Raw genomic sequence first — 15,065 nt, 5'->3', positions numbered from 1 at the left:
TATTTACATGGCCCTGTAGTAACACGTTGATATTTACATGGCCCTGTAGTAACACGTTGATATTTACATGGCCCTGTAGTAACACGTTGATATTTACATGGCCCTGTAGTAACACGTTGATATTTACATGGCCCTGTAGTAACACGTTGATATTTACATGGCCCTGTAGTAACACGTTGATATTTACATGGCCCTGTAGTAACACGTTGATATTTACATGGCCCTGTAGTAACACGTTGATATTTACATGGCCCTGTAGTAACACGTTGATATTTACATGGCCCTGTAGTAACACGTTGATATTTACATGGCCCTGTAGTAACACGTTGATATTTACATGGCCCTGTAGTAACACGTTGATATTTACATGGCCCTGTAGTAACACGTTGATATTTACATGGCCCTGTAGTAACACGTTGATATTTACATGGCCCTGTAGTAACACGTTGATATTTACATGGCCCTGTAGTAACACGTTGATATTTACATGGCCCTGTAGTAACACGTTGATATTTACATGGCCTGTAGTAACACGTTGATATTTACATGGCCCTGTAGTAACACGTTGATATTTACATGGCCCTGTAGTAACACGTTGATATTTACATGGCCCTGTAGTAACACGTTGATATTTACATGGCCCTGTAGTAACACGTTGATATTTACATGGCCCTGTAGTAACACGTTGATATTTACATGGCCCTGTAGTAACACGTTGATATTTACATGGCCCTGTAGTAACACGTTGATATTTACATGGCCCTGTAGTAACACGTTGATATTTACATGGCCCTGTAGTAACACGTTGATATTTACATGGCCCTGTAGTAACACGTTGATATTTACATGGCCCTGTAGTAACACGTTGATATTTACATGGCCCTGTAGTAACACGTTGATATTTACATGGCCCTGTAGTAACACGTTGATATTTACATGGCCCTGTAGTAACACGTTGATATTTACATGGCCCTGTAGTAACACGTTGATATTTACATGGCCCTGTAGTAACACGTTGATATTTACATGGCCCTGTAGTAACACGTTGATATTTACATGGCCCTGTAGTAACACGTTGATATTTACATGGCCCTGTAGTAACACGTTGATATTTACATGGCCCTGTAGTAACACGTTGATATTTACATGGCCCTGTAGTAACACGTTGATATTTACATGGCCCTGTAGTAACACGTTGATATTTACATGGCCCTGTAGTAACACGTTGATATTTACATGGCCCTGTAGTAACACGTTGATATTTACATGGCCCTGTAGTAACACGTTGATATTTACATGGCCCTGTAGTAACACGTTGATATTTACATGGCCCTGTAGTAACACGTTGATATTTACATGGCCCTGTAGTAACACGTTGATATTTACATGGCCCTGTAGTAACACGTTGATATTTACATGGCCCTGTAGTAACACGTTGATATTTACATGGCCCTGTAGTAACACGTTGATATTTACATGGCCCTGTAGTAACACGTTGATATTTACATGGCCCTGTAGTAACACGTTGATATTTACATGGCCCTGTAGTAACACGTTGATATTTACATGGCCCTGTAGTAACACGTTGATATTTACATGGCCCTGTAGTAACACGTTGATATTTACATGGCCCTGTAGTAACACGTTGATATTTACATGGCCCTGTAGTAACACGTTGATATTTACATGGCCCTGTAGTAACACGTTGATATTTACATGGCCCTGTAGTAACACGTTGATATTTACATGGCCCTGTAGTAACACGTTGATATTTACATGGCCTGTAGTAACACGTTGATATTTACATGGCCCTGTAGTAACACGTTGATATTTACATGGCCCTGTAGTAACACGTTGATATTTACATGGCCCTGTAGTAACACGTTGATATTTACATGGCCCTGTAGTAACACGTTGATATTTACATGGCCCTGTAGTAACACGTTGATATTTACATGGCCCTGTAGTAACACGTTGATATTTACATGGCCCTGTAGTAACACGTTGATATTTACATGGCCCTGTAGTAACACGTTGATATTTACATGGCCCTGTAGTAACACGTTGATATTTACATGGCCCTGTAGTAACACGTTGATATTTACATGGCCCTGTAGTAACACGTTGATATTTACATGGCCCTGTAGTAACACGTTGATATTTACATGGCCCTGTAGTAACACGTTGATATTTACATGGCCCTGTAGTAACACGTTGATATTTACATGGCCCTGTAGTAACACGTTGATATTTACATGGCCCTGTAGTAACACGTTGATATTTACATGGCCCTGTAGTAACACGTTGATATTTACATGGCCCTGTAGTAACACGTTGATATTTACATGGCCCTGTAGTAACACGTTGATATTTACATGGCCCTGTAGTAACACGTTGATATTTACATGGCCCTGTAGTAACACGTTGATATTTACATGGCCCTGTAGTAACACGTTGATATTTACATGGCCCTGTAGTAACACGTTGATATTTACATGGCCCTGTAGTAACACGTTGATATTTACATGGCCCTGTAGTAACACGTTGATATTTACATGGCCCTGTAGTAACACGTTGATATTTACATGGCCCTGTAGTAACACGTTGATATTTACATGGCCCTGTAGTAACACGTTGATATTTACATGGCCCTGTAGTAACACGTTGATATTTACATGGCCCTGTAGTAACACGTTGATATTTACATGGCCCTGTAGTAACACGTTGATATTTACATGGCCCTGTAGTAACACGTTGATATTTACATGGCCCTGTAGTAACACGTTGATATTTACATGGCCCTGTAGTAACACGTTGATATTTACATGGCCCTGTAGTAACACGTTGATATTTACATGGCCCTGTAGTAACACGTTGATATTTACATGGCCCTGTAGTAACACGTTGATATTTACATGGCCCTGTAGTAACACGTTGATATTTACATGGCCTGTAGTAACACGTTGATATTTACATGGCCCTGTAGTAACACGTTGATATTTACATGGCCCTGTAGTAACACGTTGATATTTACATGGCCCTGTAGTAACACGTTGATATTTACATGGCCCTGTAGTAACACGTTGATATTTACATGGCCCTGTAGTAACACGTTGATATTTACATGGCCCTGTAGTAACACGTTGATATTTACATGGCCCTGTAGTAACACGTTGATATTTACATGGCCCTGTAGTAACACGTTGATATTTACATGGCCCTGTAGTAACACGTTGATATTTACATGGCCCTGTAGTAACACGTTGATATTTACATGGCCCTGTAGTAACACGTTGATATTTACATGGCCCTGTAGTAACACGTTGATATTTACATGGCCCTGTAGTAACACGTTGATATTTACATGGCCCTGTAGTAACACGTTGATATTTACATGGCCCTGTAGTAACACGTTGATATTTACATGGCCCTGTAGTAACACGTTGATATTTACATGGCCCTGTAGTAACACGTTGATATTTACATGGCCCTGTAGTAACACGTTGATATTTACATGGCCCTGTAGTAACACGTTGATATTTACATGGCCCTGTAGTAACACGTTGATATTTACATGGCCCTGTAGTAACACGTTGATATTTACATGGCCCTGTAGTAACACGTTGATATTTACATGGCCCTGTAGTAACACGTTGATATTTACATGGCCCTGTAGTAACACGTTGATATTTACATGGCCCTGTAGTAACACGTTGATATTTACATGGCCTGTAGTAACACGTTGATATTTACATGGCCCTGTAGTAACACGTTGATATTTACATGGCCCTGTAGTAACACGTTGATATTTACATGGCCCTGTAGTAACACGTTGATATTTACATGGCCCTGTAGTAACACGTTGATATTTACATGGCCCTGTAGTAACACGTTGATATTTACATGGCCCTGTAGTAACACGTTGATATTTACATGGCCCTGTAGTAACACGTTGATATTTACATGGCCCTGTAGTAACACGTTGATATTTACATGGCCCTGTAGTAACACGTTGATATTTACATGGCCCTGTAGTAACACGTTGATATTTACATGGCCCTGTAGTAACACGTTGATATTTACATGGCCCTGTAGTAACACGTTGATATTTACATGGCCCTGTAGTAACACGTTGATATTTACATGGCCCTGTAGTAACACGTTGATATTTACATGGCCCTGTAGTAACACGTTGATATTTACATGGCCCTGTAGTAACACGTTGATATTTACATGGCCCTGTAGTAACACGTTGATATTTACATGGCCCTGTAGTAACACGTTGATATTTACATGGCCCTGTAGTAACACGTTGATATTTACATGGCCCTGTAGTAACACGTTGATATTTACATGGCCCTGTAGTAACACGTTGATATTTACATGGCCCTGTAGTAACACGTTGATATTTACATGGCCCTGTAGTAACACGTTGATATTTACATGGCCCTGTAGTAACACGTTGATATTTACATGGCCCTGTAGTAACACGTTGATATTTACATGGCCCTGTAGTAACACGTTGATATTTACATGGCCCTGTAGTAACACGTTGATATTTACATGGCCCTGTAGTAACACGTTGATATTTACATGGCCCTGTAGTAACGCGTTGATATTTACATGGCCCTGTAGTAACGCGTTGATATTTACATGGCCCTGTAGTAACACGTTGATATTTACATGGCCCTGTAGTAACACGTTGATATTTACATGGCCCTGTAGTAACACGTTGATATATACATGGCCCTGTAGTAACACGTTGATATTTACATGGCCCTGTAGTAACACGTTGATATTTACATGGCCCTGTAGTAACACATTGATATTTACATGGCCCTGTAGTAACACGTTGATATTTACATGGCCCTGTAGTAACACGTTGATATTTACATGGCCCTGTAGTAACACGTTGATATTTACATGGCCCTGTAGTAACAAGTTGATATTTACATGGCCCTGTAGTAACACGTTGATATTTACATGGCCCTGTAGTAACACGTTGATATTTACATGGCCCTGTAGTAACACGTTGATATTTACATGGCCCTGTAGTAACACGTTGATATTTACATGGCCCTGTAGTAACACGTTGATATTTACATGGCCCTGTAGTAACACGTTGATATTTACATGGCCCTGTAGTAACACGTTGATATTTACATGGCCCTGTAGTAACACGTTGATATTTACATGGCCCTGTAGTAACACGTTGATATTTACATGGCCCTGTAGTAACACGTTGATATTTACATGGCCCTGTAGTAACACGTTGATATTTACATGGCCCTGTAGTAACACGTTGATATTTACATGGCCCTGTAGTAACACGTTGATATTTACATGGCCCTGTAGTAACACGTTGATATTTACATGGCCCTGTAGTAACACGTTGATATTTACATGGCCCTGTAGTAACACGTTGATATTTACATGGCCCTGTAGTAACACGTTGATATTTACATGGCCCTGTAGTAACACGTTGATATTTACATGGCCCTGTAGTAACACGTTGATATTTACATGGCCCTGTAGTAACACGTTGATATTTACATGGCCCTGTAGTAACACGTTGATATTTACATGGCCCTGTAGTAACACGTTGATATTTACATGGCCCTGTAGTAACACGTTGATATTTACATGGCCCTGTAGTAACACGTTGATATTTACATGGCCTGTAGTAACACGTTGATATTTACATGGCCCTGTAGTAACACGTTGATATTTACATGGCCCTGTAGTAACACGTTGATATTTACATGGCCCTGTAGTAACACGTTGATATTTACATGGCCCTGTAGTAACACGTTGATATTTACATGGCCCTGTAGTAACACGTTGATATTTACATGGCCCTGTAGTAACACGTTGATATTTACATGGCCCTGTAGTAACACGTTGATATTTACATGGCCCTGTAGTAACACGTTGATATTTACATGGCCCTGTAGTAACACGTTGATATTTACATGGCCCTGTAGTAACACGTTGATATTTACATGGCCTGTAGTAACATGTTGATATTTACATGGCCCTGTAGTAACACGTTGATATTTACATGGCCCTGTAGTAACACGTTGATATTTACATGGCCCTGTAGTAACACGTTGATATTTACATGGCCCTGTAGTAACACGTTGATATTTACTTGGCCCTGTAGTAACACGTTGATATTTACATGGCCCCTGTAGTAACACGTTGATATTTACATGGCCCTGTAGTAACACGTTGATATTTACATGGCCCTGTAGTAACACGTTGATATTTACATGGCCCTGTAGTAACACGTTGATATTTACATGTGTCCCTGTAGTAACACGTTGATATTTACATGGCCCTGTAGTAACGCGTTGATATTTACATGGCCTGTAGTAACACGTTGATATTTACATGGCCCTGTAGTAACACGTTGATATTTACATGGCCCTGTAGTAACACGTTGATATTTACATGGCCTGTAGTAACATGTTGATATTTACATGGCCCTGTAGTAACACGTTGATATTTACATGGCCCTGTAGTAACACATTGATATTTACATGGCCCTGTAGTAACACGTTGATATTTACATGGCCCTGTAGTAACACGTTGATATTTACTTGGCCCTGTAGTAACACGTTGATATTTACATGGCCCTGTAGTAACACGTTGATATTTACATGGCCCTGTAGTAACACGTTGATATTTACATGGCCCTGTAGTAACACGTTGATATTTACATGGCCCTGTAGTAACACGTTGATATTTACATGGCCTGTAGTAACACGTTGATATTTACATGGCCCTGTAGTAACACGTTGATATTTACATGGCCCTGTAGTAACACGTTGATATTTACATGTGTCCCTGTAGTAACACGTTGATATTTACATGTGTCCATGTAGTAACACGTTGATATTTACATGGCCTGTAGTAACACTTTGAAATTTACATGGCCCTGTAGTAACACGTTGATATTTACATGGCCCTGTAGTAACACGTTGATATTTACATGGCCCTGTAGTAACACGTTGATATTTACATGGCCCTGTAGTAACACGTTGATATTTACATGGCCCTGTAGTAACACGTTGATATTTACATGGCCCTGTAGTAACACGTTGATATTTACATGGCCCTGTAGTAACACGTTGATATTTACATGGCCCTGTAGTAACACGTTGATATTTACATGGCCCTGTAGTAACACGTTGATATTTACATGACCCTGTAGTAACACGTTGATATTTACATGACCCTGTAGTAACACATTGATATTTACATGGCCTGTAGTAACATGTTGATATTTACATGGCCCTGTAGTAACACGTTGATATTTACATGTGTCCCTGTAGTAACACGTTGATATTTACATGGCCCTGTAGTAACGCGTTGATATTTACATGGCCTGTAGTAACACGTTGATATTTACATGGCCTTTAGAAACACGTTGATATTTACATGTTTCTGTAGTAACACGTTGATATTTACATGGCCCTGTAGTAACACATTGATATTTACATGGCCTGTAGTAACATGTTGATATTTACATGGCCCTGTAGTAACACGTTGATATTTACATGTGTCCCTGTAGTAACACGTTGATATTTACATGGCCCTGTAGTAACGCGTTGATATTTACATGGCCTGTAGTAACACGTTGATATTTACATGGCCCTGTAGTAACACGTTGATATTTACATGGCCTGTAGTAACACATTGATATTTACATGGCCTGTAGTAACATGTTGATATTTACATGGCCCTGTAGTAACACGTTGATATTTACATGGCCCTCTCGTAACACATTGATATTTACATGGCCCTGTAGTAACACGTTGATATTTACATGGCCCTGTAGTAACACGTTGATATTTACATGGCCCTGTAGTAACACGTTTATATATACATGGCCTGTAGTAACACGTTGATATTTACATGGCCCTGTAGTAACACGTTGATATTTACATGGCCCTGTAGTAACACGTTGATATTTACATGTGTCCCTGTAGTAACACGTTGATATTTACATGTGTCCATGTAGTAACACGTTGATATTTACATGGCCTGTAGTAACACGTTGATATTTACATGGCCCTGTAGTAACACGTTGATATTTACATGGCCCTGTAGTAACACGTTGATATTTACATGGCCCTGTAGTAACACGTTGATATTTACATGGCCCTGTAGTAACACGTTGATATTTACATGGCCCTGTAGTAACACGTTGATATTTACATGGCCCTGTAGTAATACGTTGATATTTACATGGCCCTGTAGTAACACGTTGATATTTACATGGCCCTGTAGTAACACGTTGATATTTACATGACCCTGTAGTAACACGTTGATATTTACATGACCCTGTAGTAACACATTGATATTTACATGGCCTGTAGTAACATGTTGATATTTACATGGCCCTGTAGTAACACGTTGATATTTACATGTGTCCCTGTAGTAACACGTTGATATTTACATGGCCCTGTAGTAACGCGTTGATATTTACATGGCCTGTAGTAACACGTTGATATTTACATGGCCTTTAGAAACACGTTGATATTTACATGTTTCTGTAGTAACACGTTGATATTTACATGGCCCTGTAGTAACACGTTGATATTTACATGGCCCTGTAGTAACACGTTGATATTTACATGGCCCTGTAGTAACACGTTGATATTTACATGGCCCTGTAGTAACATGTTGATATTTACATGGCCCTGTAGTAACACGTTGATATTTACATGGCCTGTAGTAACACGTTGATATTTACATGGCCCTGTAGTAACACGTTGATATTTACATGGCCCTGTAGTAACACGTTGATATTTACATGGCCCTGTAGTAACACATTGATATTTACATGGCCCTGTAGTAACACGTTGATATTTACATGGCCCTGTAGTAACACGTTGATACTTACATGGCCCTGTAGTAACACGTTGATATTTACATGGCCCTGTAGTAACACGTTGATATTTACATGTGGCCCTGTAGTAACTGTAGTAGCTTGGCGAATGTTTCGAGGCACTGTAAAAGCCATGAACAAGGCAAAAGCAGAGAAGTCTGGTCCCTGAACCATGACACTGATGAGACCTGAACGATACTGCACCGCTGACTTTAAATATGGAATTACAGAGCGGCGACGTCGAGGGTCAGGGCAGTCGATCCTCACAACACAACTAACCGTGGGAGAACTAGTATATTAAGTTAACGCCAGCTGATGCCTGGGGGGGACACCATCTGGTTCTCCAGTACTGCAGTAACACAGCTTAGTGTTTTACACCAGCTGGTGCCCTACACAGCACATCAGTACAGATGCTGTCTAACACTTCATTTAACAGGAGAGACGGAGAAACAGGGGGCGTGACCTGCAGTGTTATGACTGCTCTCTCTTCATTTAACAGGAGAGACGGAGAAACAGGGGGTGTGACCTGCAGTGTTATGACTGCTCTCTCTTCATTTAACAGGAGAGATGGAGAAACAGGGGTGTGACCTGCAGTGTTATGACTGCTCTCTCTTCATTTAACAGGAGAGACGGAGAAAGAAGGGGGTGTGATTTGGAGTGTTATGATTGCTCTCTCTTCATTTAACAGGAGAGACGTAGAAACAGGGGGTGTGACCTGCAGTGTTATGACTGCTCTCTCTTCATTTAACAGGAGAGACGGAGAAACAGGAGGGTGTGACCTGCAGTGTTATGACTGCTCTCTCTTCATTTAACAGGAGAGACGGAGAAAGAAGGGGGTGTGATTTGCAGTGTTATGACTGCTCTCTCTTCATTTAACAGGAGAGACGGAGAAACAGGGGGCGTGACCTGCAGTGTTATGACTGCTCTCTCTTCATTTAACAGGAGAGACGGAGAAACAGGGGGTGTGACCTGCAGTGTTATGACTGCTCTCTCTTCATTTAACAGGAGAGATGGAGAAACAGGGGTGTGACCTGCAGTGTTATGACTGCTCTCTCTTCATTTAACAGGAGAGACGGAGAAAGAAGGGGGTGTGATTTGCAGTGTTATGATTGCTCTCTCTTCATTTAACAGGAGAGACGTAGAAACAGGGGGTGTGACCTGCAGTGTTATGACTGCTCTCTCTTCATTTAACAGGAGAGACGGAGAAACAGGAGGGTGTGACCTGCAGTGTTATGACTGCTCTCTCTTCATTTAACAGGAGAGACGGAGAAAGAAGGGGGTGTGATTTGCAGTGTTATGACTGCTCTCTCTTCATTTAACAGGAGAGATGGAGAAACAGGGGGTGTGACCTGCAGTGTTATGACTGCTCTCTCTTCATTTAACAGGAGAGACGGAGAAACAGGAGGGTGTGACCTGCAGTGTTACGACTGCTCTCTCTTCATTTAACAGGAGAGACGGAGAAACAGGGGGCGTGACCTGCAGTGTTATGACTGCTCTCTCTTCATTTAACAGGAGAGATGGAGAAACAAGGGGGTGTGACCTGCAGTGTTATGACTGCTCTCTTGAGTGAAACACTAAAATAGCCCAGGACAGGAAGAAATGGAGGGACTTTATCAAGGCTTTACGCACCACTTGGCACGATGAGGCCTAAGTAAGTAAATGTTTTGTGTAGAAACTTCCCCTTGTCCCTGCTGATGTGGAATATAACCCCCAGCATGCTCTTTGTTCTCTACCTCTTCCTGGAAGAGGTTCTGTCGGTTCTTCAGGGCTCGGAGGCGGTTCTGTTTGTCCTCGTGCTCCAGATGCTCGTCAGGAGGCTGGAAGTAGCCAATCAGATCCTGCAGACTCAAACTGACCGACTCGATCGGCAGGTCGAGTGTCGAGGTCTTTCCTTTTTTACTGAGGGTGTCCAGACCCCTGGAACACACAGAGAGAGATGTTACGGAGGGTGTCCAGACCCCTGGAACACACAGAGAGAGAGAAGTTACTGAGGGTGTCCAGACCCCTGGAACACACACAGAGAGACGTTACTGAGGGTGTCCAGACCCCTGGAACACACAGAGAGAGAGAGAGACGTTATGGAGGGTGTCCAGACCCCTGGAACACACAGAGAGAGAGAAGTTACTGAGGGTGTCCAGACCCCTGGAACCCACAGAGAGAGAGAGAGACGTTACTGAGGGTGTCCAGACCCCTGGAACACACAGAGAGAGAGAAGTTACTGAGGGTGTCCAGACCCCTGGAACACACACAGAGAGAGAGAGAAGTTACTGAGGGTGTCCAGACCCCTGGAACACACAGAGAGAGAGAAGTTACTGAGGGTGTCCAGACCCCTGGAACACAGAGAGAGAGAGAGAGATGTTAAGGAGGGTGTCCAGACCCCTGGAACACAGAGAGAGAGAGAGACGTTATGGAGGGTGTCCAGACCCCTGGAACACACAGAGAGAAGAAGACGTTGTTAAGTCAGATATAAAGTGTCTCATTTCACATATTGATCCAACGGTTCAATTGATCTAACTTAAGTGGAATGTTAAGGTTTCCACAGGTACAAGCAATACATCATTCAGTGTAAAGAAGTAGTCAAGGTAGCAGTGTGTATGTAGGCAACTGTATGTGTGTGCTAGTGATAATCTGTCATTGAAATCTGGGTTTATCTTCTCTCAACAACCTTCTGGAAGGTGTGTCCCCATTGAGCTGTGCATGTAGTGTGTATCCCCACCTGATGAATCGGTTGAACAGGAAGACAGTACTGCGTATGACCCGTGCGGTGCGGGACTCCTCGTGCTGCGAGCGGGACAGGGTCAGCCCATCGTCCATGTGACCCTCGTGGTGCATGATGGCCTGAAACAGACACATTGTTGTCACGTTCTGCAGACACAGACAGAACGGGAGGTTTCTGACAATGTTAGCTTAGCATTGAGACAGAACGGGAGGTTTCTGACAATGTTAGCTTAGCATTGAGACAGAACGGGAGGTTTCTGACACTGTTAGCTTAGCATTGAGACAGAACGGGAGGTTTCTGACAATGTTAGCTTAGCATTGAGACAGAACGGGAGGTTTCTGACACTGTTAGCTTAGCATTGAGACAGAACGGGAGGTTTTCTGACACTGTTAGCTTAGCATTGAGACATAACGGGAGGTTTTCTGACACTGTTAGCTTAGCATTGAGACATAACGGGAGGTCTAACACACCATCTGATTCACAGGGACCTTGTTCATTTAATGAGCAGGTCCAAAGCCAAGCACAATACCTTAGATAACCCTTTATGGGTGGTAGACTTTAACCCGTTACGCTATACCTCAGATAACCCTTTATGGGTGGTAGACTGTAACCCGTTACGCTATACCTCAGATAACCCTTTATGGGTGGTAGACTGTAAACCGTTACGCTATACCTCAGATAACCCTTTATGGGTGGTAGACTGTAACCCGTTATGCTATACCTCAGATAACCCTTTATGGGTGGTAGACTGTAACCCGGTACGCTATACCTCAGATAACCCTTTATGGGTGGTAGACTGTAACCCGTTACGCTATACCTCAGATAACCCTTTATGGGTGGTAGACTGTAACCCGGTACGCTATACCTTTGATAACCCTTTATGGGTGGTAGACTGTAACCCGGTACGCTATACCTCAGATAACCCTTTATGGGTGGTAGGCTGTAACCCATTATGCTATACCTCAGGTAACCCTTTATGGGTGGTAGACTGTAACCCGGTACGCTATACCTCAGATAACCCTTTATGGGTGGTACAATGTAACCTGTTACGCTATACCTCAGATAACCCTTTATGGGTGGTAGACTGTAACCCATTACGCTATACCTCAGATAACCCTTTATGGGTGGTAGACTGTAACCCGGTACGCTATACCTCAGATAACCCTTTACCCATTACGCTATACCTCAGATAACCCTTTATGGGTGGAACACTGTAACCCGGTACGCTATATCTCAAATAACCCTTTATGGGTGGTAGACTGTAACCCGTTACGCTATACCTCAGATAACCCTTTATGGGTGGCAGACTGTAACCCGTTACGCTATACCTCAGATAACCCTTTATGGGTGGTAGACTGTAACCCGGTACGCTATACCTCAGATAACCCTTTATTGGTGGTAGACTGTAACCCGTTACGCTATGCCTCAGATAACCCTTTATGGGTGGTAGACTGTAACCCGGTACGCTATACCTCAGATAACCCTTTATGGGTGGTAGACTGTATCCCGTTACTCTATATCTCAGATAACCCTTTATGGGTGGTAGACTGTAACCCGGTACGCTATACCTCAGATAACCCTTTATGGGTGGTAGACAATAACCTGTTACGCTATACCTCAGATAACCCTTTATGGGTGGTAGACTGTAACCCGTTACGCTATACCTCAGATAACCCTTTATGGGTGGTAGACTGTAACCCGTTACGCTATACCTCAGATAACCCTTTATGGGTGGTAGACTGTAACCCGTTACGCTATACCTCAGATAACCCTTTATGGGTGGTAGACTGTAACCCGGTACGCTATACCTCAGATAACCCTTTATGGGTGGTAGACTGTAACCTGTTACGCTATACCTCAGATAACCCTTTATGGGTGGTAGACTGTAACCCGGTACACTATACCTTTGATAACCCTTTATGGGTGGTAGACTGTAACCCGGTTACGCTATACCTCAGATAACCCTTTATGGGTGGTAGGCTGTAACCCGTTATGCTATACCTCAGGTAACCCTTTATGGGTGGTAGACTGTAACCCGGTACGCTGTACCTCAGATAACCCTTTATGGGTGGTACAATGTAACCTGTTACGCTGTACCTCAGATAACCCTTTATGGGTGGTAGACTGTAACCCGTTACGCTGTACCTCAGATAACCCTTTATGGGTGGTAGACTGTAACCCGGTACGCTATACCTCAGATAACCCTTTACCCATTACGCTATACCTCAGATAACCCTTTATGGGTGGAAGACTGTAACCCGGTACGCTATACCTCAGATAACCCTTTATGGGTGGTAGACTGTAACCCGTTACGCTATACCTCAGATAACCCTTTATGGGTGGCAGACTGTAACCCGTTACGCTATACCTCAGATAACCCTTTATGGGTGGTAGACTGTAACCCGGTACGCTATACCTCAGATAACCCTTTATTGGTGGTAGACTGTAACCCGTTAGGCTATGCCTCAGATAACCCTTTATGGGTGGTAGACTGTAACCCGGTACGCTATACCTCAGATAACCCTTTATGGGTGGTAGACTGTAACCCGTTACGCTATACCTCAGATAACCCTTTATGGGTGGTAGACTGTAACCCGGTACGCTATACCTCAGATAACCCTTTATTGGTGGTAGACTGTAACCCGTTACGCTATGCCTCAGATAACCCTTTATGGGTGGTAGACTGTAACCCGGTACGCTATACCTCAGATAACCCTTTATGGGTGGTAGACTGTAACCCGTTACTCTATATCTCAGATAACCCTTTATGGGTGGTAGACTGTAACCCGTTACACTGTACCTCAGATAACCCTTTATGGGTGGTAGACTGTAACCCGTTACACTGTACCTCAGATAACCCTTTATGGGTGGTAGACTGTAACCTGTTACACTGTACCTCAGATAACCCTTTATGGGTGGTAGACTGTAACCCGTTACACTGTACCTCAGATAACCCTTTATGGGTGGTAGACTGTAAACCGTTACGCTGTACCTCAGATAACCCTTTATGGGTGGTAGACTGTAACCTGTTACACTGTACCTCAGATAACCCTTTATGGGTGGTAGACTGTAACCCGTTACACTGTACCTCAGATAACCCTTTATGGGTGGTAGACTGTAACCCGTTACACTGTACCTCAGGTAACCCTTTACGGGTGGTAGACTGTAACCCGTTACGCTATACCTTTGATAACCCTTTATGGGTGGTAGACTGTAACCCGGTACGCTGTACCTCAGATAACCCTTTATGGGTGGTAGGCTGTAACCCGTTACACTGTACCTCAGGTAACCCTTTATGGGTGGTAGACTGTAACCTGTTACACTGTACCTCAGGTAACCCTTTATGGGTGGTAGACTGTAACCTGTTACACTGTACCTCAGATAACCCTTTATGGGTGGTAGACTGTAACCCGTTACACTGTACCTCAGATAACCCTTTACGGGTGGTAG

At 42.7% G+C, this 15,065-nt stretch overlaps 1 protein-coding gene across 1 annotated transcript in view; it reads right to left on the bottom strand.

The window, feature by feature from the left end:
• ryr2a (ryanodine receptor 2a (cardiac)) overlaps positions 1 to 15,065 on the bottom strand; it is an 812,428-nt gene that overhangs the window by 504,420 nt on the left and 292,943 nt on the right. The window contains exons 13-14 of the mRNA XM_045687844.1: positions 11,613 to 11,734; positions 10,630 to 10,813 (exon numbers count right to left, since the gene is read on the bottom strand). Of these exons, the coding sequence (XP_045543800.1) occupies positions 10,630 to 10,813; positions 11,613 to 11,734 (306 nt within the window). The remainder of the gene's footprint in view (positions 1 to 10,629; positions 10,814 to 11,612; positions 11,735 to 15,065) is intronic.

This window comes from Salmo salar, chromosome ssa01, assembly GCF_905237065.1.
Source record: "Salmo salar chromosome ssa01, Ssal_v3.1, whole genome shotgun sequence".
Classification (NCBI taxonomy): domain Eukaryota; kingdom Metazoa; phylum Chordata; class Actinopteri; order Salmoniformes; family Salmonidae; genus Salmo; species Salmo salar.
The sequence above is the reverse complement of the archived record's forward strand: the minus strand, read 5'-3'. Positions and strand labels throughout refer to the sequence as shown.